This window comes from Heterocephalus glaber, unplaced genomic scaffold (genome assembly GCF_053883595.1).
Source record: "Heterocephalus glaber isolate CG9 unplaced genomic scaffold, H.glaber_assembly_v1.0 deba00001504, whole genome shotgun sequence".
Lineage (NCBI taxonomy): Eukaryota > Metazoa > Chordata > Mammalia > Rodentia > Bathyergidae > Heterocephalus > Heterocephalus glaber.
Window position 1 is genome coordinate 32,635,610 of NW_028258324.1, and position 24,950 is coordinate 32,660,559.

The following is a 24,950-nucleotide window of genomic DNA, read 5'->3' on the forward strand; positions in this document are numbered from 1 at the left end:
ACTCCCAGGTAACTTCTTTACCTTGGGCAAAAAGGACCTAGACCCCAGAGGATCACTGGGGGATTTCAAACACTGGGTGCAAGAAGAATACCAGTGGCTGGAATTCTGGAACATGTAAGGGTAAGGGAATGATTACTGGTAGTCTTTTCTCTATAAAAGGAAGAAGATTCAGATGGAGACTACTAAATGACAGTTCCATTAAGGTAGACATGACTACTTGTTAAAGTTTTCCAAATAGCTTTCTAGTTAATAATTATGCCCAGAGATTTAAAACAGAGAGAGCTTATGACATCAAGAGAAGGAAGAATTCCTTAGGAAAAAAAGAAAAGACAAGTTAGTTCCAATTCTAGAAATAATTAAACACAATGGGGGAAGAGTTAAAGAGCATGGAGTTGTTGGAGGTGATGTAACACCATCCAATATGGAATCAAAGAACTGAATTCAAATCTTGATTCCACCAGAGAGCTCAGCAACAAAACCACGCTATTTTAAATCCAAGTCTCGGGGCTGGGGATTTAGCTCAGTGGTTTCACCGCCTGCTGCACAAGCGCAAGGACCCAAGTTCGATCCCCGGTACCAAAAATCAATCAATAAATAAATCTAAGTCTCAGTTTTCTTCATCTACAACAATTCCTTCAAGAACATATTTAAAAGTTCTGGGCTCAAAGAATATCAAGATAGCAACAGAAAGGCATTAAAGCAAACAGAGGGCCCTTCGAAAGCCACACACGTGAAGCCGTCTCTAACCTTAAGAACTTGGTAGAATTTATGAAGCCTTAACATTAATTCCACATTTGTTGCTTTTGTCTTCTGAGGTCTGTTTCCATGTAGGCACCAGTTAAGAAATAAAGTCTTTTAAAACAAAAAGACTTTAAAAGAAAAACTAAGGGGCTTTACTGATGCTAAATTTATTTACATAGATAGCTGCACCATGATTATAAAATATCCCTGTTTTAGGGAATGCACACCGAGGCACTTCATAGCAAAGAGCCAGAAGGTATGCAATTTATTCTCAAATGATTGAAAAAAGTATGTGTTTGTGTATGTGTATGTGTCCACACAAGCGCATGTATGTGTATAGAAAGAGGGTATACAAGTACACAATGATAACCTAAATTGGGTAAAAGTTATCCTAACATAAAGGTCCTGTGTGAGCCTAGAGGAAAGAAAAGGGAAGCAAGAAGGTAGCAGCAGAGGCAAAAACTGTAAGCTCTATACAGATAAGGGCCATTTCCAGTTGGCTAACTGCTAAATCCTCAGCAAGAACCTAGGTCAAAAACTATTCAAAGCATGAAGAAGAAAGGAGCAACATCCCTTGTCTCAACTAGGGGTATGAGGACCTAGGATAGGGACTGATGACTGATAATCACACCAGCACCTAGAAATCAGCAAGCTGCTTTGTTGAGAAAGAGACCAAAGAATCTTGTGAAGTTGTGAATGTGGGCTCGTGGTTCAGCACGATGCAGATCACAGACTGCACCCAGTGCCCAGGGACCTGGTCTTCAATGTGCTAATAGTTAAACTGGAGTCATCTTAGGCCCAGCTTTTAACCTGTCCAGGCCTGGGGCTCTCACTGATAAAAAAGTAGGAGATCACTGATTTATTCACTAAACTCATACTCCCGCCCCTAAAATCATGTTCTCTGTTCTCTAGAGCTTTCATTTTAGAAGGGAACTCCAAAAATGGATACTGTAAATAACCTGAGGTCTCTTTCAGTCCTGAAAATTCTATATAAAAACTTTGGGGATTGTTATTAGAAAAACAAGTATGAGTATTATAATCACTCTCTAACATACTCAGAGCAAATGCATACTCTCTTAAAGGTGAAAGCATATTCAAGATGCTCTAAGTTTCATAGCTTTAAAAAGTTTGTACACGCAGAGCAGTGAAAAGCTTGAGAGCAATATATAATAAGCCTTCTGCCAATAATTAAATTGATTTTACCTCCAAAATTCCTGCTCACTGATGTTATTCAAGTGGTAAGAATTTCAAAAGCTTAACAAAGCTAGGAAAGACATTAGGAAATACTTTTTAAAGCAATAAATTTATCAACGAGAGAAATAACTTTGAAGTGTAGATTAATGGTTAATATTAAAACATCAAAAGTACTTTAATTTTCTGCTTCATTAGTCTCCCTCATTCACAGTCAACTAGCACGAAATGGTTACAAAGGCTAATTTTGTTAAAGACCTTGGAGAAAAGAGGAAAGACTTTCTTCCATGAATACTAAGATAATAAAATAGAAAACCAATAATAACATTTTACCACTTTATATAAATTAATCTAATTTAGAAACAATTTGTACTATGATATATGCAGATCTTGTTCTCCAGCCAAGAAAAAAAATTATATTACTAATATCAGAAATGCGGAAACTAAGGTTGCTAGATATTAAGTGTCTGCACTGATTTAGATAATTTAGGAGAAATGGTAAGGGAGAAGAGATCACAAATATAATTAGAAGCCGGAGATTTAGCTCAGTGGTTCCACCACCTGGCAAGCGCAAGGTCCCGAGTTCGATCCCAGGTACAAAAAAACCCCACAAAAACAAATATAACTAGAGATCAAAATAAGAGGCGTATGAGAATATTATCTCCCACAGGGATTCTCAGGGCCTCAAGCAAGAAGACAAACCTATGAGAGAAGGTCCCAAACACAGGCTGCTAGTTGAGAAATTAAGACTAAGTATTGGGCCGGGGGTTTAGCTCAGTGGTTCCATCACCTGCCTCGCATGTGCAGGGTCCCGAGTTCAATCCTCGGTACCAAAAAAAAAAGACTAAGTATTTGTCCTTAAAAAAAATAATCCTCAGGGCTGGGGATTTAGCTCAGTGGTTCCACCACCTGCTCCGCAAGGGCAAGGACCCAAGTTCGATCCCTGGTACCAAAAAAATAAATAAATAAATAATCCTCCTGTCACTGGCTGACATAATTCACAAGGATCTAGACACTACTATCAACGTTCTGGCAGACATATGGAGGGACTCCTTTAATAGTTAACTTCCACAGAGGCCATTCATCTGTGGTTTTACAGAGCAGCAACTTTAAAACTTGTATCCCAAGAAATGAAAAAATGTTCTAAACATCCTTTGGATTCATGGAGTCAAAACTTTACTAGAAAATAAACTGTCATATAGAGAAACTGTTACTGATCTACATGCTACATGGATTAGGTTACTCTATTTGTAAAGTTCAACACCTGGTCCCCACAGAGAGTTAATAGTCATTTATTAACTATGAAGACACACTCTCAAAAATGTCAGTTGAATGAAACCAGGCAGGGACAGCCCAGCCTCACAGAGCCCTGCTGCCCTCGTGATAGAGATCCAGGGCCAATGACCAGGACCCTCAGGCCTCCAACAGCTCCACAGGCAATATTTCCATACTCACTGAGTCAGTACACAGAGTGCTTGAAACACTTCCACGCAAAAAAAAATAATTTATGTCATAATATTCTGGTACCACAAAGAGCTCACCATTTCTGATAATCAAAAAATGCAGATTTGCAAATTTATCGCACAGAAAATCCACTTAGCATTTCACAACACTTCGCTCAGATCAGAGAGGTCAGTTGAGATGGAATGGCAAAACGCTAGCTTTAGAATTAACCCTTCCTGGGACTGGTTGGTATCAATATGCACCAGTCACTTACTTCTCATCTACAAAAGGAGAGTGATTTTAGTCAGAGGTTTATAAAGGGACAAGGAGTAACAGCACAACGAAAAGCAAGGATTTTGTTAGGAAGAGAATGTACAAATGTATTGTTTTCAGAGATTTCACAAATGTTCTCAAGGCCAGGTATGGTTCTGTGTAGAATCCCTTATCAGATGGTTTCTCAAGTCCTGGTTGGCTCCAATGTGTTATGCATCACTGCAAATCAGGGTACTACCTCTTTCCTTGACTGTATCTTCTTATGTTTTAAACATAGAGGTCCTGGGGTCGAGGATTTAGCTCAGTGGTTCCACCGCCTGCCTCACAAACACAAGGACCCGAGTTCGATCTCCAGTACCACAAAAAAAAAAAAAAAAAAAGAATTCTAAATGTTGAGGTCCTATTTTTAAGCCCATACTACAAAGAAAATTACCTAGGCATTTGTAGCCCTCAAATCTCCTACTTATAGGAATCTGAGCATTGAGATACAGTTCAGAGTCTTTGTCATTAGCTGTACACCCCACATTTCATTTGGTGGAAAAGAGTTCCCTTCCCTTCCATCTTCTTCCTGTTCCTGGGAGAACAGGGACTAATACCTCACTTAGGAGAATTTGCACTCAAGCGCAATGGTTCCCACAGAGCAACGCTGCTCACAATCACCTGTGGATCTTGTTGAGATTCAGATTCCAATCAAGGAGGTTTCAGCAGAGCCAAGAGTATGTATTTCTAACATGTTCCCAGGGAACCTTCCAGTAGACACCAGCTCTCACACCACACCACTGATTCCCAGCTCCCCCACCCCAACTCATCATCAAGGCAATTCACCACAGTGTCCTTTCTGCAGAGTTCTAGCAGCCTCTAAAGGGCCTTGAAGCTCCTGTAAAACATAAAACTAACCTCTCTTCCTAGGTGCTTTAAAAGAGATAAATCTATGTAACATATCATCATGTCACAATTGTAGAAAAATACTGGATTTTAGAGTCTGACAAGTCTGAATTTAACAGTATAATCTAACAATGTGACTTATGGCAAACTGTTTGCCTTTATGCTAAAGCAGTCAGCACTGCCAATTCTAATAACAACCTTGATTTGGCATCGACGTAACACCTTCCAAAGGTGTCCCAAGAATATTCAATACACCATCATCCACTGACTCCTTTCAACAAGACCTAAATTTATTTATATTACCATCAGCCCCAAATTCCTTTGTGTCTCCTATAAAATCCTATACGCAAAAAATGATATATTACGCAAAGTAAGAGTGATCCTAAGACAAGACGGCTCCTTTCTGAGACTTCTGGGATAAGATAGGACTAATAACTTCAAGGAATAACAAGGACCCTGAGCATCAGTTTTCTAATGTGCAGCCTGATGGAAGTAGACAAAATGTCTACAAGAGCTATGTCTCTGGTTTTCCAAAGTGGATAAATAATTCTCATAAAAATTAAGATTGCAGGGGCCGGGGATTTAGCTCAGTGGTTCCACCGCCTGCCTTGCAAGCACAAGGTCCTGAGTTCGATCCTGGGTACAAAAAAAAGAAAATCAAGATTGCATCTGATATACTCCAAGTGATAGCATTGTTCACTTAATTCCGGCATTTCATATTTATTTCTGTATCAATTATCCCACTGTGAACAGTGTCATCCCCATTGCAGATTAGTCAAAACACTATTGACGTGTTCTTTGTTGTCCACTGTCTTAACCAGGAGATCATGGATGACATTGTAAAGTCAGTTAATGCTCAAAAGTATATCTTCACAACGTGTAACAAATATGTTAAGATAAGTCACATTTTAAGAGCACTAAGAAAGCATTATATTGGGCCAGGGATTTAGCTCAGTGGTTCCACCGCCTGCCTCACAAGCAGAAGGACCCAAGTTCAATCCCTGGTACCGAAAAAAAAAAAGCATTATATTAAAGTGAATATGAGACAAATGTTAGAAAAGAGAAAAATAACCACATAAAAGTGAAAATAACACTTGCCCTACCCCTCTACAAATAACCTTTATAAAGATTTCCATGTACCACTTCTATCCAAACAAGTGAGTAACTGCATACTGTATAAATCAATAAACTAATACTTGATTTATTTTGCTGATCAGATTAATATTTTTGCCAATCTTTAATGCACTGATTCTCACCTCTCTCGGGTGAGAATCACCTGAAGACAGATAGATAGACAGAGATAGAGGAGGAGGAGAAGGGGAAGGGAGGGAAGAGAAGAGGAGAGGAGGGGAGGGGAGGGAAAGGAAGACTGAATTGAGACACTTGGTTCCCATGTCCCACCACTTACCTGTTTTGGGGTAGAATTCAACCATTATTACTTTTTAAAAAGTACCCTAGGGCCAGGGACTTAGCTCAGTGGTTCCACCACCTGCCTCACAAGCACAAGGACCCCAGTTTGATCCCGGGTACCAAAAAAAAAGGTACCCTAGTAGATTCAAATATATAGTTAGAGTTGAAAATTTGGTTAACTAGCCATTGGTTTTTAAATCATTTTAAAACACATTATTGAGACTATAGACTATTTTTCTCTGGTTTAACTTTTTCCTATGCTTTTCAATGTTTTTACAGTGGTCTGCACTGCTATCATCAAAAATGAAATAAATAGAGTGAAAAGTGTTTCTAAAAAACATCATTTACAAAATTCAATATATAGATGACTTATACATTCTTCTATAGTAGAATAGACTTGCATAATCATCTATATTCAAACACTTTATATACAAGTTCTTTTTATTTTTTCCTGTGCTGGTGATGGAATCCATGGGAGGCAAGTGCTTTATGTCTAAGTTACATCCCTGGCTCTCTATCCTTCTCATTTGATGTGTCTGCTTCCCATAGCATTCAAGATGCTGTATAACTTAGGTTATCATCACAGAAAACAAGTATTATCAAATACATAAATACAATAGTTTGTTGAGATAATATACATCAGTCACCTTAGGTCTAGGGTTTTTAACCCAACAGAATTAAATTGGCTACCCACTGAAATCAACTGTGAAGTTCTAAAAAGCTCCCGTCCCCTGGCCATACCCAGGGGTGGCAAATCTATGGCACACGTGCCACAGCTATCATTGAAAGCTCTAAAATGTTCACCATCACTGGGTATGAAAATTTCTAGAAAGACTTTTTGGAACAATAAAAGCAGAATCTCTGGGCTAGGACCTGGGTAATCTCCCTCCTCTGTGATTCCAGTGGGTAGCCCTAGCTGGGATCCACTAGTTTAAAGATTAATCAGTTATAAAACTCTACTTTTGGAGATAAGCTCTGCTTACCTTAAAAACACATGCCACTAAATTCTGACATTGGCAGTTTCAAAGAATGGTCATTTGCAGATACCCATTGATGTTCAATTAATTTCAAGCTGGCAAGGAGTAAAAGTAGGACACTAAATAATACATATGTTCACTGTTCTTCCTTTTAACTGAGCATAAGCCATTATCCTCCACATTTAAATAGCAAAAAGAGTGAGAACACCTCTCAGTAACATGCCAAGAAGTGAATATGGGCAAAACAAAATTGGACCAAAAAAGTTTTTACAGATCCTACACTTACCCTTTTCAGATAGTTGTTTATCTCTCAGAGCCATTTTGCTACCTGTGAGTCAATATTGTGCTCTCATATTGCCTAAGATTCTTAGATGAAAGCCCTAGGTGCTGGCCATTTTTGCTTATTTATCAAGATGAAATAAAAGTCCATCTTTTTAACTTTTAAAGAAGCCCTGTGCAATTTGTTTTCTTCATGTACTCCCAGGCCTTTCCTCCTCTCTTAGAGAGACAACAGGTGCTTCTGTTTGGGTGCAGGCCTACTTACACCTATTCTATGCTGTTGGTCATAAGAATTGCCTCACAGACAATGCTCACTTCTGAAATTTTCAGAGACATGCAGCAGAGACTTTTAATAGCATACAAAATACTGCAATCAAGCAGCTTTTACTAGTAGTACTATTTTAAGAAGAGAAATTTCCAATTTCAGAATTGAATAAAATACATACCCACATAATCAACATGGAAAGTCTAGAAAGTATTAATAAATTGTAAAAGCCTAAGAAATTCTTTTATAAATACATTTATCTTCATTCATTCCAAGGCATTATATAATTGCAATAATCTTTCTAAGACACACTTGGATTCTCAGAAGTGATCTTGTTTTCCTTTTCAGTCTCGGGAGAATGGTTTAGGGGACTTCTCTTCTGAATTCTCAGGCAAAAGCCTGCTCAACAAAATATCACTAAATTAATTTTCTCATTTTATTTAGTAGATAAGTTATCTAGCCTACTAAATAAAATAAGAAAATGAGCACCTACTATAAGCAATGCACAGTACTATGTGCTGGAAATAGAAGTCAGCACAGTCTCTGATCTGACTGGTACCTGGGGTAGGAGACAAAAATTAAACTACCTGTTACACAATTAATTGTTTTATTAAAATAACAATATATAATGAGGAAGCAACACAGCATGACAGGAAAATATCATCCAGAGCCAAATCTGGTCTAAGAAGTTAGAAAAGGCTTCTCTGTAGAAAGGACCTTTACTGTGGGACCCAAAAGATGGATTGAAAGTTGACTAAGTAAAGAAAGGCTGGCTTTGTGGGCAAGGACTGCAAAGGTCAGTGGAGATGGGGTACAAGGCAAGGTAAGGCTGCAAGACAAACAGGTACCAAAAGGAAAGGAGGGAGTTCTACTGTAGATATGTTGAGTCCAAGGACCTGGAGGGCATCAGTGGAGCCAGCAGGTGGTGTTGGGCATGTGGGTTTCAAGCCCAGAGGAAAAGTCTGCCATAGGAACACATGCACTACTGGGGTCACCAGCATCTTCATGGGAGCTGCAAGTTGTGGACATAGATAAAACCACTTTGCACTAGGCTGTGGCTTTTAAATTACAAATCTGGGTATGCTTTCAAATGAACAGCTTACATTTTGTAAAAACCCCAAACAGATTTTCTGAATGAGCCCTAAAATAAAACATGAGGTCTATTGGAGTGACTTCATTTACACAGTATGAAGGGACAGACTGCAGTTTTTCAGCTTTGTTTTGACAGATGGGAGGCAGGAGGTTTTCATGATTACAAATGCAATCACTAATAATTATTGCTGTGGCCCAAGAAAAAAATCTGGATCTTTTATGCAACTAAATTAAATAATTATAATGCTCTGGAAGAACCCTGAGTCTACTGATAGAAAGATATTTCATCCTTTTGTCAATCTCTTTGCATACATTAGGCAAAGAGTGGGAAAGACAATTGGGAAAATGAGAGAGCAAAGGAAAATTAATTATAATTATGGAAATGCGGCTTGAGAAACAAAGGCTTAAATTTGTAACACAGGTCTGAGGGGAAATAATTCTCATTAAGTAAACACTTAAAACATGAGAAGTCTGCAAGTCTGAAGGAAAGTTAACTTTATTAAACACATTATTTTTCTTTCTAATTAAGTAATTAGAAAATTGGTATTCCACGCATAAAGAAATAAGACAATCAAGAGCCTTTCTATTTGGCTGACCTCTCAGTGGCCACAGTTTAAGAAAAAGAACTTGAGAGTCCAGTCGAAAGGGCCAGCCAAAGAGCTTTCTTGAAAGCAAATAGGCTTGTTTTAGACAATTAGAGCTAAAGCTCTGAACAATGAACATTGTTACTTCTCACCTACCTGGGCCACAACCCAGACCTTCAATTTGCCATTTTGCTGGGTACCCTACAGGGACCTTTCACCTCTTCTATCATTACAGAATGTGAATGAACTCGCCATAGAGAATTGGACAGATATGGGACCAGTTTCCCAGAGAAATCTTTTCACTGATTTTGATTCCCAGTGAGGAGACAAGGTTAACGCTGAGGTATCTCAACACAGATTTTTTTTTTTATAGATAGCGATCTTTGTTTGGTTCTGATTAATCCACTAGACAACCTTATAAAATGCACGCACAGAATAAAATACCAATACCTTAGGGACCCTAATCTAAAACGCTAGCAGACAAATTCCCGCCAGGAGTGGCTCTAGGAGTCCAAGGAAAATTGAGAGGGGGCTGGGCAATGGGATTCCATACGCACCACACTGCCTGTGCCCCATTATATGGGTAACAGCCAAAGTGCCCAGGATGGCAAGGACAGCACCCTGATGAGTGAGACAGGAAGTCACACCCCTCCCTCTCAAAAACAAGCAAAGGAAGAACTACAGTTGAATGACTCAGATTTCTTCAGGTGGAGGCTTAAGGGAGCAGCCCCCCCATAACACTGTGAGAAGAGACTGCAGTCAATAGGTCTGGGAAGAAGAAGGGAGAACTTCATACCCATTCCATTTTCCACTGTCCCTGGCAGTCCACAGAGTTCCATGTGAAGAAAAAAAACGTGGAGATAAGAGAAAGAGTAAGGAACAGACAGCTGCCTTACTGCCTCGGGTCAAGGAAAGCCATGCACTAGCAAAAGGGAATTGGGAACACAGAAGAGGTGATGGGAGAGTGGGTCCTCTCTAAAGAATGCTGGTGACAGCAGGGCCAGGGTGGAATCAAACATCCATAAATGATGGAACCAGAGAGAGTTTGGAGCTCCTCACCATCAGTGACACAGTGTGGGATAGCAGACTTTTGTCCGCATGTTTCTTCCTTGTACCAAACCTGTCTAGAAAGGCCCTGAATTTGTCTTCAGAGGAAGGAGGACAGAGACAGGAGACAGGAGAAGCTCCCCTCCTTCTCAGCCACCAACAGCCAGGTCAGGGGTTATGGAGAGGTGGGGTAAATGAGTTTCAGATTAAATGAGTTTCAGATTAAAGTTTTAAAATGGATCAAACCCTCAAAATCCAAAAGTAGCTACAAAGAGTTTAGCCAAGATAGTTCAATGGAACAGAATGCTTTTTAAAGCACTCATTGGGAAAAAAATAAAACAATTTCAAATATATAGTACACCAAAAAAAAATACATATATATATTACACTAAATCGAGAATGCCAATCAGAGAAAGGAAAAAGAGAAATGAATTTAAAATTTTAAAATATAAATAGCATTTCATTGAGGCTTTCATTGAAGAGTTTCTCATCTCTGAAAACTCAAGGAAGAGCACACATTCCCAAAAGATTAAAGAACAAGTATGTTTTATGACAGTTCGTTTTAAAGTTCATATGCTTTGTTTTCTTACATTCCACTTCTCTAAATCCTATTATGAATAGCTATGATTTTCCTCAGACAGGAAAAAAAAAAAAGAGTATAAACCTGGTCATTTAATTCACATAAAATTCCCCAAATATCCTCTATTTAAAAGTAGGGTGGCTGGGGATTTAGCTCAGTGGTTCCAGCGCCTGCCTCAAAAGGGCAAAGTCCCGAGTTCGATCCCTGATCCCCAGTATCCAAAAAAAAAAAAAAAAGTAGGGTGAGCAGAGGAAGTAAAGAACAAAGCATTTCTTAAAATTGTAGCATTTAGAAAGGGGTTTAGAGGTCCTTTGCCTCAATCCCGGGAACTTGTTGATGTGGAAATTGTAGTCCCAAAGAGAACAATTCATGGAAGAGAACCCATCTGGAGGCAGCCCCCACAAGGTCCACACCTGTACTTTGACTGCACTTTCACTGAGGCAGCATCTAGTGTGCGATGCACTTGGGCATCGCTGTCTCCTTGGTGGCCATCAGTGGGGCTGAGGAGGCTTGAGTGGGCCACAACAGGAATCCAGTGGGCAAAGCTTCCAGAATTACTTCTGTTATAACTTATAAAATGTAAATGGCTCAAGTGCATTTTCTCCCTTAAGACCTATTTTTTAACCCTTTCTCTTGACTTTTCTTTGAAATTTTTTCCTTCTAATGTTCCTTCCTCTCCAAGAGTCTAAAGATAATCCAGTTGACTTTACTGATGCTCACAAAATCTCAACTATCAATGCATTTACAGGAATTTTAAATGACTGGACTTTACTAGGAAAAGATGCTTATACTGTCCCTGATTGGTAAAACTAGGCTTTGACTCAGTAAAGAAACGGCTCTTAACTTCACAGGGACTTATAGAATGAATAAATCAATTCAATGCTGGAAAAAAATATTTTTTTAAGGGAGGAGGAGTGGTGGGGAAGGGGGGAAAAAATAAAGATTGTGTTGTGAACATGTACCAGTTCCCCACAATGAATGTAATCATTATGTATTGCAAACAGGTACTAATAAAAAATTTTTAAAAGAAAGGTTATACTAACATAAAATCTGCCTCTAAAGCAGGTAGGCTGACAAAGCCATGACTTGCTAATAAACTGGCCTAAATTAATTGGAACTCTTAATTTACTTCTGCATAATTTCATTCTCTTCCTATTTTTACCAGGCTAGATTTGGCATTCTTCTTTTCTTCTAGTAAGACAGATATTCAGTGAAGGGAATCTTCTTTTTCAATATAATCATGTTTATCCTGAAGCTTGTGTGTCAGTCCTAGCTAATGATTTTTTCCATGGTCAAGAGGAGTCCCTGACTACCCCTACACAAATACACATAACACACAAATATTCACAACACACAAACACATACAACACATAAACACATGCCACACACACACACACACACACATACACACACACACACCCCTGCTTAAAGATAAGTGAAGTTTTGCCAGTAGAGCATGTTGGGCTGGTACTCTGAAAGCCAGTGACACCAAAGGCTGCTGGTCACTTGCAGTAACATTTACGGTGCCTAGCAGCAGTAAATGACAGAGTAATGGAGAATTGCCAGGAGCCACAGTCTCTAGTGGCCAGAAAAGTTCCTGAAGCCTGTCAGTAGCTGCTGGCTCTAAGGTGCACTGAAAGCTCAGGGCTGCTAACATTAAAAGAGCAGGGCTTTGTCACTCTGTCTGTGCTTTCTGTATGAACTGAACGAGAACCCTCAGCCAATGGTAACATCTTGGACCATCCCCTTTAGAAACCCCTGAAGAAGAAGGGAGATAACAGTGATGGTCAAAAGTGGCTTAGGAATCAGCTCATGTCTGATTTCCATCCCACATGTAGCTAAGAACTCATGCTAGTCAGTAACACAATCATATTCTATTAAGGAGCTTCAATGTTTAGACAATCTTTTTTTTTTTTGGTACCAGGGATCGAACTCAGGACTTTGTGCTTGAAAGGCAGGCGCCGGAACCACTGAGCTAAATCCCTGGCCCTGGACAATCTTATGTGCATAAGAAATTACACACATTCATTGCGAGTATAGTGATCTCTGGTTTAACAATCAAGACTATATCCCAGATCAAGAAAACAGATTGTAATTCTCTATAATCAAGATAAGTAGCTAAAGAAATAGGCAATTTTCAAATCAGAATAATTCACTGAAAGTATAAGCCATTGAGGCAAGGTTTATACTGCCCAAAATTTTTGTTCAAATTTTTTCTGAAGCATTTTAGGAAAATAAAAGCCACGTAGGAGGGAAACCCCAGCAATTAGCTTCTTTGATTGATTTAAATCCCTTTGGATTCAACATGTTCCCCAAACATCTGGGAAAAGGTAGCGAGAAATGTGAAAATTTAAGATTCCTAACAAGGTATCATTACTGACCATACAACTAAGTTTAATTCAACCAGCTCATTTCTGTTGGTCAGCAGATATTTCTCAGTTTTTTCCAAATAGTCCTTCCTGCGTCAGAAATATTAGGAAGATAAAATAACAGACAAAATTCTGGACATATGCAGCCAATTTCCAGTGGATTTAATAGTCTCTTCTTCTTTGGGTTGTAATATTCTAAGTTGTTTCCAATGAGAATATACTGGCTCTATGCTCAGAAAATGAGGCTTAGGATTATGCTTTATAACCTATAAGAGGTGAAAATACTACATTTTCATTTTTACTTTTATTTTGGCCCACAGAGTACTCTTTTTTTTTTTTTTTTTTTTTTTTTTTTGCTGCCAGGAATCAAACTCAGGACCTTGTGCTTAAGAGACAGGCAGCAAACCACTGAGCTAAATCCTGGCCCCAGAGTACTCATTTTAATGGAGTTCTTTTCTGCTAGGAACACTGCTTACATCTGTATGTACAAAGAGATTATGGCTAGCACCTTTGCACATCATCCAAGTCTGCATATTCCAAAATCCCTTTATCTTGTTAATGAGGGGAATTGTTCTTTTCTGTTTATGTTGAAAGAGGTTTTGTTTTTATTTAGATTGATCTGATTCTATACAGGGAGCTATTAACATATACAGCCAAGTTAGTATACAAAAAGCAGGGTCAGGGCCAGGGATTTAGAGGACCAGAGTTTGATCCCTGGTACCAAAAAAAAAAAAAAGCAGGATCAGAATGTTCACCTTCTGCACTAGAAGCCCCTCCATGTTGTGACTTAATGTTTCCTGACACTTTCCTCTCTCACAAATATTCTGAAATCCTAAACAAAGATATTATCACTACAGTTCACTTAGTGGAAAATATACAGACTTCTGACAACTCTCCCATAAATTCAACAAGTTTCTATTGTAACTGGCTTTGGTTTTCTGCAGAGGTAGAGCAAAAGCAAAAAGCACCTTTCTGTCTAATGTACCACATCTCCTTGGGCATAGAAGTCCAAAACAATACTCTATGCTATCAGAAACACTTAAAGCTTCTACAGTATTATAAGGAGATAGAATCATAATTCTAAATGGCTCTGATCCTTTTAATCTTGAGAGGATTTAATATCTCTAAATCCGTTCAGAAGTACATTTGAATAATAATCCTATTTTAAGTACTCTACTGCCCCCTTGTGTATCACAAAATGCAGTAACTGTAATTCTCAGAAATACTTCATTCCCCTCTTCTTCCTTCAACCCCTCATTTTCTCCTTATTTACAAAAGATTTGTTTCTATGTTTTCCTTCTATTCTTTTTTTTTAGGGGAATGGGGAAAAAAAGAAGAAGAAAGATATATCATCTACAGGTACAAATTCCCTATGATGAATGTTATCATTATGTATATCTAAAATGTAGCAATAAAAAAAGTAAAAAAAAAAAAAAGAAAGAAAGAAATATTTCAATGGTATTTCAGAGATTAGAAGTAGAAAGAACCTAACAAAACCATCAAGACCAACATGCTTATTTTACAGAGAAGTGAGTTCCTGGAGAATTTATATAATTTGTTCAAATTTTTCCATTGCTAACTAATAACAGACAAATACTGTTGAATAAAATTTAAACCTCTCAGAGTATTAGTTTCCCTATTAAAGTTGAATAGCAGCATGGAAGAAAAGAAACAGTGGGGTTTTGGAGTCAAGCAAACCAAGATTTGAATTTCAGATCACCACTTCAAAACCTCCACAAGCCTCAGTTCCTCCATCCATAAAATGAGATTAATAGTTACTGTTGTTCCAGCACTGAGGAGGCTAAGACAGGGGGATCATGAGTTTGAGGCCAGCTTTGGGCCATAGAGTAAGTTTGAGGCCAGAATGAGCTACATAGAGAAATTTTATCTCAATAAGTTAAAATAATAATAATAGTAATAGCAATAACTATTGCAAAATGTTGAAAGGATTCAATATAACAATGTCCAGCAAGCCCTTCACATAAAGAATCTACAAAATAGTCATATACTAATTGGAATATAGTCATTAATTTATATTAAAATTGTTTTTAAGTTATAGCTTTTGAGATTCAGGAAAAGGGCATTTAAAATAATGAAAATAATAATGAATTTAAGACATTTAAATCTGAATTTTAAAACTGGAATAAAATAAAGCTTGGAAAAATAAATCTACTTCTTCTAACTCCTGTGCTTCTTCAATTACCATATTTGTCCTTTTTTAAAACAAAGCTAGCCTAACATAGTGATGTATGTCTAGCTACTTGGAAGAATGAGACAGAAGGACTGCTTGAGCCCAGGAGTTTGAAGTCATCCTGGCCAACATAGTGAGATTTCATTTCCTAAAATACATAAATAAAATCCTAATAGAAAATACCACCCAACGAGCACTAGGCCTAAAAAAGACAAAGCAATGAACAGGACCCTGGCACTAGATTCAAAAACAGCCAAGCAGAACCTCACTCCAAATTTTTAAGTTCCAGTTCCCCATCTCCCTGCTAAGAGCACTTCATTGCAACAACAACAAGAGAGCCAGTCTGGAAGGGTACAGGCAGGAGTTTTTATTTTGACCTTGCAAATAACCAGCTCTGCCAGCTTCAGCAGTCATTTCATCTCTGTTTCCTTTTCTTTTCCCTTGTACTGTAACAAGGTGATACAACAAATGTTACAAAAGAAAACATGGTAAACTCTAAAATTGTGTTTTTTATCTTAAACTTAATTGAAAGCAATAACACACATTAAGACTGTCGCCAAATTGGGAAAGAAAAATCAACTTTAGAAAGTTAAAAGCAGGCCAGGGATTTAGCTCAGTGGTTTCACTGCCTGCTGCACAAGCTCAAGGACCTGAGTTCGATCCCCGGTACCCCCCCCAAAAAAGTTAAAAGCAGCTTAGATTATAAGATTCTGTTAAACAGCACTCCACATTTTGTGAAATCTCACTTCCCTTTATAACTCCACTGACTTCCAATGGAGACTACTCAAAAATTCTGGTGCCACACAAATCTTTGACTCTTAAATAAATTTCTCTCACAAGTATCCTGATAACCAGATTGACAGAGCTTATCTCTGACTGCATTACCACAATACAAACAGATGTCAGCTGTGTAGAGGCAATTCTTCTTTTGCTATTAAAATGACTAATATTGATTATTCTCTGATTCATGGCTTTAGTAATCTACCCTGATAGTAATGATTAAATGTGGTAAACTTTTCTACTGTGGTTTTATATGTAGCCTGATATGCAGATAAGTCTTAAAGTTCCAAAAAACAGCAATGAAGGGGGGACTTCTTTTTAATTAGTGTCTAAAACAGGCGACCATTGCACCCTTTAACATTTGCGTTTAGAAGACACACACCATGCTGGTAATAAGTGCTGATTGGTGATCCACAATTATTAATTGAACACCTACTACGGGCCTTGCTCAAAATAATTACAAACATCAGGAAGAAATATTACTGGAGTCCACAGTGTAGCAGAAGAGGGAAAGCATTTAAAAAATTTCATTATTGTTATTGAGGTGGAGCACATTGCTAACGACATGTGCAGTGGGAGTTTTTTGGGTAATTAACCATAAACAAGTTACCTGATACTCTTGGTTCAGCCCAACAATTACACTGTGTTTCCATATAGAATGTAGAATAAAAGTGCTGTCAGAAACAAAATGAAAGACCCAATCACACAAATACAATAGACAGCTCACCATGAAATACACCGTTGTCCACCAGAAAATGCCTGCGGTACTGCACACAGTTCCTTTTCTCCAAGTTCCAGTAACTCATTGTCTGAAGATTTCTGGCACACCATCAAAACCAAAATGTCCTGTCAGGGGAAACAGAATAAGGCAGAAATGAAGAAAACAGCAGCCACATACTCACACTGGTAGCACAGTGCCATTAATCAGTTGCCCAGCACTGTAAGACAACACACACAGCTTAGCACTCCACACGTAGAGCAGGAGTCTCCCAGGACCTAAAAAATTCTCACAGGTCTTCCCTGAAGCTCGAATGTCATTTAGCAAACCAAGACAATAACTTTTTGAAACAGCACCAGCAAATATCAAAGTTTCTGCTGTCTTGTGGGAAAATACATGGACCACCAAGGGGCAAGTTTCAGGGACCGTTCATGTTCTCCAGGCCTCACCCCATCCCACCAGATCCCAAAGCAGCCAGTGCTGCTAACATGTTGGGAAATTTCATTCTCAGGTGAGGAGGCCGTCATTCCCAACTTTTGACTCTTGTGTTGGTACCGTTCTGTGAACCAAGTGATCAATTCTCAAAAATATTAGAAATGAATAATGTCTGTGTAGTCATGGATAAGCCAAGCACCTTAAAAAAGAAAACCCTGCCTGACTCTTTTTTGTTTGTTCCAGGTGTTTGTTTAGGACCACTAGTGCCTGGATCCGCGCAGGCTGAACTTATTGGTGTAACTAGAGCAGGGCACAGGGCCCAGGCACACTGAGCTAGCAGTGCCTCTCCTTCACAAGATTCCCACCTCCACAGACACAGAGGAACACAGTGCTAACTAGAGCAAGAACTTGAAAGCAGAGATCCGAGCTGATGAATTAAACTCCTCCAAAAGCTGATGTGCATAACCCCAAACAAGGATCCCTTTGTTCACAGGATTTGGCTAAAGCAACTTTTCAGAATTCCAATCTCCTTTCTGCTCCCAAAATAAAAGTAGGCAAAACCAAGCAAGGAAAGCAAAAACTACAGACAGAAAACATTTTGTCATCTGTCCTACTAAAGCCATCTAGAGTTTTGTAAAAGTATTACAGGATGAAGTTAGTGGCTTAGTGAAAACAATAAATTATCACAGCACTGTCTCTGTGTTAATGGAACAATTGGTGACAGCTCCTAAAGCTTGTGCCTGAGTTTCTCCTTGCCTCCCTGGTGCCCATCCTTAACTTTCCCCAAAGGGCATCTTACTTAACTCCAGCCTATCCCACTTTTCCTCAGGCCACACATCTGGATCCCCAACTGTCCTTGTTTTGACCCGATCTGGCTAAGTCTGACTGCTTATCCAACTCCCTAAGCCTGAGGGAGTCTCACACTGTGTGGAACCATTTGTATAAATCGGTAGAAAATAGCTGATTATTGAAACAGCCCCACCTCTGCCCTCTCCCTAACCCATACTGTAATGGTACAAAGATCTCTTCTTTTAAAAACATATTTTTAGTTAAATAAATAATGATATTAGGGCTGGGGGTACTATATAGCTTAGTGGTGGAACATGTGCTTAGCACACATAAGGCCCTGGGTTCAGTCTTCACCACTACATATAAATAAATAAGTGGCCAGGTGTGGTGACTCACCCCTGTAATACCAGCACTCTGGGAGGCTGAAGCAGGAGGATCACACATTCAAGACCAGCCAAGCCAATTTAGTGACTTAGCAAAACTCTGTCTCAGAAAAAAAAATTGAAAGGCCAGCGCAGTTCAATCCCCAGTACAAGGAAGGAAGTTAGGAAGGAAAAACAGGAAGGAGAGGAGGGAGAAAGACAAGCTGTTATTTATATTTATTAATTTAAAAAATAAAACTCAAACAATACTGAAATTTAGTAATTCTTTTTTTAAACAGAAGTCCCCTCTTCTCTTATCTCATGTTCCTTTCCTGGAATGGCTACATATTTGTGGTGTGTATCATTCTATTTCTATTCCAACATATATAATTTGCTAGTCTTCTATATTTTTAATGAGAAATCTTTTTCCAAGAATTGGAAATAATTTTCAGTAATAACAGTATTTAGTTGATTCTAATAAATTTCAGGCCGAGTGTGGTGCACATTATTACATGAGCCTCCCAATCTTAGGAGGCTGAGGCAGGAGGATCACCACCAGTTTGAGACAGAGTCTCACTATGTAATTCAGGCTGGCCTGTTCCAAAAAAAAAGTAAATTTCAGTAATAACAGATATTTCCTATAAAACATGTATTTATGATCTATTTTAGAAATATTTTAATTTATGTGGAATTAAACAACTCTATATTCATGCTTATTTTTCCTTATAACTTGATCTTATAGTTTCAAGTTGTCACTTTTTTATTTTAACCTATATGCTCACTGACAATCCAAGGAATAAGGTAGTAAAATCAGAAGAAGAAAGAGTAACACACATTTGTTTATAGTTAGCAAAACACATGCGCATACATGACCCTCATTTGACCCTTATTAATCTTCTGAAACACACTGTTAGTTCCCTCTACCACAAAAGAGAAGATGGTACTAAAGAGATTAAGTGACTTACCCATGCTTCTAGGAAAAGACAGAAAGGCCTTGAAATCATATCTTCAGACTCCAAACTCAAGATTCTAGTCATAATACACCAGAAGGAACTAGACTGCTACATAATGTGGTGGCTTTAAAATATGGCCTGTAAATTCCTACATATTCTTTAAAGGGTGGAATCTAAGTTCACTTTTTCTCAAATATGGACTGGACTCAGTGACTCATTTATAACAATAAAATCAGCCAGAATTGATGCTATGAGTCTTCCAAAGCCAGGTCATAACAAGGGTAAGTCTTCTGCCTGGTACCCTGTCTCTCAGAATGTGTGCCTAGAGAATCAGCCACCACACTGTAAGGAGGCCCAGAGTCAAGTGCGCTAGCTGCTAGCAGGGCCCTCAGCCGCAGCCTGCACCAATCACATTGGCACTATGGCCTTATTGTCTGTGTCCCCCTCATGAACAGGTGGGGCATGTGGATTCCACCTTCATGACTGGCATTAGTGCCTTTAGAAAAGAAACCCCAAGGTGAGCTCGATGCCACACACCTAAAGGCACTGAGGCAGGAAGATCCTAAATTCCACCTGGTCAATTTACTGAGACACTGTCTCAAAATAAACCCAGGTGTCATGGCACATGCCTGTAATAAGACACTCTAAGGGGCTGAGGCAGGAGGAATGAGATCCTGTCTCAAAAAAAAAAAAAATGTAAAAGGGCTGTGGAGCAGGATCTAAGCTCCGCTGAGTGCCAGGCTCAGATACTGCACACACTCCTGGCTCTCAGAAAACATCATCAGAATTTTACATGCCCCGTTTCCTGGATTCCTGCCAGTCAGAGACTGATGGAAGGACATGCTGTCTTTGGCCTCCCGAATGAAATTATTTCAAAACTTAGAGACATAGTAATGAAGGTAGAGATGATGAATGCAGTGTCTAGGGTTGAGGAAGGAAAAGAGAGAGGTGTGCGATAAAACCATCTTAGTTTTAGATTTAGAAGGATCCTAGCCTAGTGCTCACTAAGGGGAAGCAACAGAAAGGGATGTTAAACATGAGCTAATCAAAATGTCTTACAGCATAGCCAGAAGGAAAATGAGGCCCAGAAAGAGCATGTGAATTGCAAGATATTGCTGCCAGCTATTAGACAAAGCTGGTGGGAAAACCACCTTCAGCAGTCAGAAGGTCTTTTGAATGCTTCATGACCCAATGTGTGCAATGAGATGCGCTTCCACCGCACACACCAAATTTGAAGTTGTTTGGTTAGTATTTTGGCAAAAGAAAACATGTTTTAAATTGATTGACTGCCCTTTTTTGTTTTAACTTTCTTTTAAGCTTACAAAATACTGCACATCCTAAGATGTCGCATTTAGGGCTCTATAAATATTTACATGTTATAAATAGAACATATAGATTCCTAATCCTTAAAATGACTCACAAAATTAACAAATTACAGTGACTAAAGAACATCAGGTATATAAACAACTAATTGTTATTAAAACTAGTTTCAAATGAGTTTTGTTTTTTTACAAGAGATGGAATGTTGCTGTGTTTCCCAAGCTGTCCTGAACTCCTGGTTTCAAGCAGTTCTCCTGCCTCAGCCTCAGCAACTGGACTACAGGTACCAGTGCCACCATCCCTAAGCAGGAGTTTTTTAAGTGAATGGTAAAGTTCCAGAGAAGCTCAAAAAACTTGTGTTGTATCACTTACCACCCAGTGACAACTACCATGGATACTATAGTCTACTTCTTAAAAAAAAAACTACATTCTATTATTTAGTAGTCTACTTTTTTCACTTAATAACTTGCTAATATGTTGTGACACTCTAGTCCCACTGATATAGGAAAAATATAACTCCCAACCTGCCAGCTGTGGATGTCCCAAGTTCATGTCCCCTGATATCGAAGAATGAATTCCAAGGGACAAAGGAGATTAAGAGCAGGAAACATTTATTGAGAGAGAGCTTCTGAAAGACTGGAAGGGTCCCAGAAGTGGGTTGCCACCAAGGCATTTGGCAGGGATAATTTTTTTTTTTTTGGCTGTACCAAGGATGGACCTCAGGACCTTGCTCTTGCAAGGCAGATGCGTTGCCACTGAGCTAAATCCCGGCCCTGTCAGGAGTATTTTACAAAGCAAAGTCACAATGTAGGTACGACACGGGTCAAACTACAGTCTATAGGATCTGTGAAGTGAGTCACATAAAAGGGTACATGGAAAAAACAAAGGCATTTTCAGGAAGGGATGGGTTTGGATGCTCTAGTCACCCACCTGCTGACTGGGTCTAGATGTTCTTGTCACCCACTTGGGTGAAAGATGTCTATCTGGACTTTACTGGACCAGGTGATACCAATCAGTACAATCTCAAGTTGCTGTTTATCCCTCAGGGAGGCATGTAGGCCTGGTCATTACATCTTTATCTTGAGGCCTGGCCTTCAACGGCTGTGCCTCCAGCCACAGTTTTGGCGTGTTCTCATCTTTTGCCCTGACTCTCTGAGGGCCCATCTCTCTGTCTATTAATTTCTATCTAACTTAGCTCCCTGTAATACCATCAATGAACATACTTCTACAGAACATAAAAATGATGTAAAAACAAATTTAATCAACTGCAAAAATTCTAGGGCAGTAATAATAATTAAAAAGTCATATAGGGCCAGGGATTTAGCTCAGTGGTTTCACCGCCTGCTGCACAAGCACAAGGACCCGAGTTCAATCCCCAGTACCAAAAAAAAAGTCATATAAATTGAAGAGAAGATTGATGCAACCCATGGGCTAAAAATCGTCTTCAAGAGTTAAATGAAAACAGCGCTTGCAGTCCCATCCACCTGCATTCTTTCTTAATATGTATTTGTAAATCACTTCGTGGTTTACACGGTATTTCCTTCTGTGTCTTATTTGTTAAAATTACCCTTAAAATTGCCCCATGAGTCACATCAATGAGCATGAGTTCAAAGAGAATAATAGGAACCACTAAGCTGCAAACACATCTTCTGACCAAATCCACTGTCCCCAGTCCAGGGCTAGACTTTTCATCCAGCACCATTTCCTTCCTGACATTCTGCTTCCCTGTGGAAAGAGCCTAGGGTTGTATTACTGGTGACAGCCAAGACACTAATTCTTTCCATCTCTACTCTTCAACGCAACTCTATTATTGTCCAAGAAAAAGAGGCAGAAGGAAATGACTAAATGAAACATTACTATTTAAAAACTGCATACCCTGCAAAAGCAGTCAAGAGCTTTTGAAGTGTATGGACTGGAGATGGTCAGAGTAAAGTGTCAGTACTTTGGGTATCAGATGGTGAGAGGCTGCTTTGAAATGAAATTTGAGTGAATATGAGCTACTTAGGCTAAGTTCAAAAACAACAAAGCCAAGTTTGCTACCCAGACACCATTGAAAAATCTGTCTGGGAGGCTCAAGAATTCTCCCAATTGCTATTAAAATGAAACAAGGCTATAACCAGAAATCAAAATATAATGACTATCTCTCCTCTCTCTCTCTCTCTCTCTCTCTCTCTCTCTCTCTCTGTTGTTGAAATAGTAGTAACTAATTTATGGGATGTAGTAAGGAATCAGCGGCAATGGGAAAACACCTGACTGGACACACAAAGCCCAATAGGTAAGCTCAGTTCTGCCTCTAATGTGGTCTCAGGCCAAACTCTTCACAACCCCATGCCTAATCTACATAAAAAGGTGTGTCAGTCAATGAGCTGCTCTCCCCTGAGCCCTTCCAGCCTCAACATTTCACATTTCATCAATTGAGATTGTAGGCAACTCCTTCTTAATACCCTAATCCATTCATCTTTCATTCTAAATTAAAATAACTCTAAAAGATAGAACTCTCAGACATCATTGTGTATCATTAACTTATATCTTAAGTTCTGATCTCTTTCTCTTTAAGTCTTGCAGAGAGATAAAAGGCAACATAATAGGTTCTGACAGTAATGTCCATAAAACCATAAGCACTTAGAAACAAGAAGGCATAGGGAAAAAGTTCTTAGACTATTCTATATCTCGTTCTCTGACACATATTTGGGAATTACTGAGGCTAGATGTCCCCCCAAGTTGAGAATTCAAACTAAATCCAGTTAAAAGCTAAGATTTCAAACAAACATGTTCCTCTCTCATTTCTCTACAGATTTAAGACAAATTAAGAGAATTACATAAAGGAGGGCTGTGGTGGGAGGGTCTAGGCCCCTTCTTCCTCTGGCCCAGGCCCAGGCTAACAGTTTCTACAGCAGTTCAGAAGCCTGTGTCCAGCCCCAGGGCCACTACAGGTGGCCTCCCCTATGGAGGGCCCTCTCTCCTACCTCCCACAGATTTCTGAGCACTACCAAACTGGTTGTTAAAGTGCTCAGCAAACAGCCTAATTCCACATCCTTGCCCCCTCCCAGCTATGCACACGAAGGGAAACAAATAAAAGGGAACTTTGTTCATTTTTTAAGGCTCACATGCAACATCACTAAACCCAAGTTCTTAATGTGTTTTCTTTTCTTTAAAGCAATTGGGAGCTGAAATGCTCTAAGCTAGTTGAGCAGTAAGATTCAATCTACCCTCCAAAGGGGCATGGATGCTATATTTGAAAGAGCTGGTGTAAAAGATAACTATGCAGAGCTTGAAAGTCCTTAATTTGTAGTTCACCAATTCATCTTATGGAAACATATCCAAAAGAAAGATACAGATGAAAATGAATATACGAAGATATTCACTGCAGTATTTTTTTATGACAGAAAAATTAAAACGCTACACAACAATGGAGGCAGCATCGACCATTGGAAGATATTAACAACTGTTTGCAAAGAATTTGTAAATGGGCCAAATCAGCCCGCTGTACACAGGCAGGTCTGAGCACCCGCTACCGAGGTCGCAAAACGCGCGGAACACGCCGAATCAGCCCACGCCCCGGCAACAATCCACTGAACACCCCCAGCCCGCACCTCTGTACAGCTACCTGGTTCCACACTACAAAGATGCAGAGGACACCGGACCACCAGACCACAGTACTGAGTCCCGCTGCTCCCGGCCCAGAGGGAGGGGCTTCTGAGCCACTGTCCCACTGCTCCTGGTCCAGAGAAAGGGGTTTCCCGGCCACCATCCCTCCGGCTGTTCTCTGCCCACAAGAAAGGGCTTTTGGGCCACCATCCCTACCGCTGCTCCCGGCCCCTGTCCCACCTCTCCCACCTCAGACGAGGTAATCTGTTCAGGCACTAACAGCCCCCGCCCCAGTTGAAATGAGAAAACAAGGAAATAAGTCTCAAAACCAGACTTCCAGATCACCTACAGCAACCCCAAAGGGAAATGAGATGGAACACTCTGATACTCAACCACCTGGACCCACTGAACTGGCAACAAAAGGGGATCTGGAAAAAATGAAATCAGAAATAATTTCTCAGATAACAGGAGAAATTGTGCCCCTAGTGCAAGACATGATTAATAAATCCAGAGAGGAGCTGAGGAACATGATGGAATAACAAAAACAGGAAACAAATGGAATCCATAAAATAGATGCAAAGAGATTTCCAGGACATGAAAAACTCCACTGAAAGTCTACACAGCAGAATGAGCCAATGTGAGGACAGAATTTCAGATACAGAAGATAAGATTGCAATT

General features: G+C 39.3%; 1 protein-coding gene and 1 long non-coding RNA gene across 6 annotated transcripts in view; one reads left to right on the forward strand and one right to left on the reverse strand.

Annotated features, from left to right (window-relative positions):
* Positions 1-14,876, forward strand: part of LOC147825295 (uncharacterized) — a 26,480-nt gene extending 11,604 nt beyond the window's left edge. Inside the window, exon 4 of the long non-coding RNA XR_015440893.1 lies at positions 14,453-14,876. This is a non-coding gene — a long non-coding RNA (uncharacterized LOC147825295). The remainder of the gene's footprint in view (positions 1-14,452) is intronic.
* Positions 1-24,950, reverse strand: part of Plch1 (phospholipase C eta 1) — a 277,140-nt gene that overhangs the window by 210,299 nt on the left and 41,891 nt on the right. For 4 of the 5 annotated variants that reach the window (XM_087186404.1, XM_087186398.1, XM_087186397.1 and 1 more), the window contains exon 2: positions 16,835-16,953. In XM_087186404.1, coding sequence (XP_087042530.1) covers positions 16,835-16,913 — 79 coding nt within the window. In that variant the 5' untranslated portion in view covers positions 16,914-16,953. Of the gene's footprint in view, positions 1-16,834; positions 16,956-24,950 lie in introns of those variants that run through there. The other variant, XM_087186401.1, reaches the window with a different exon arrangement.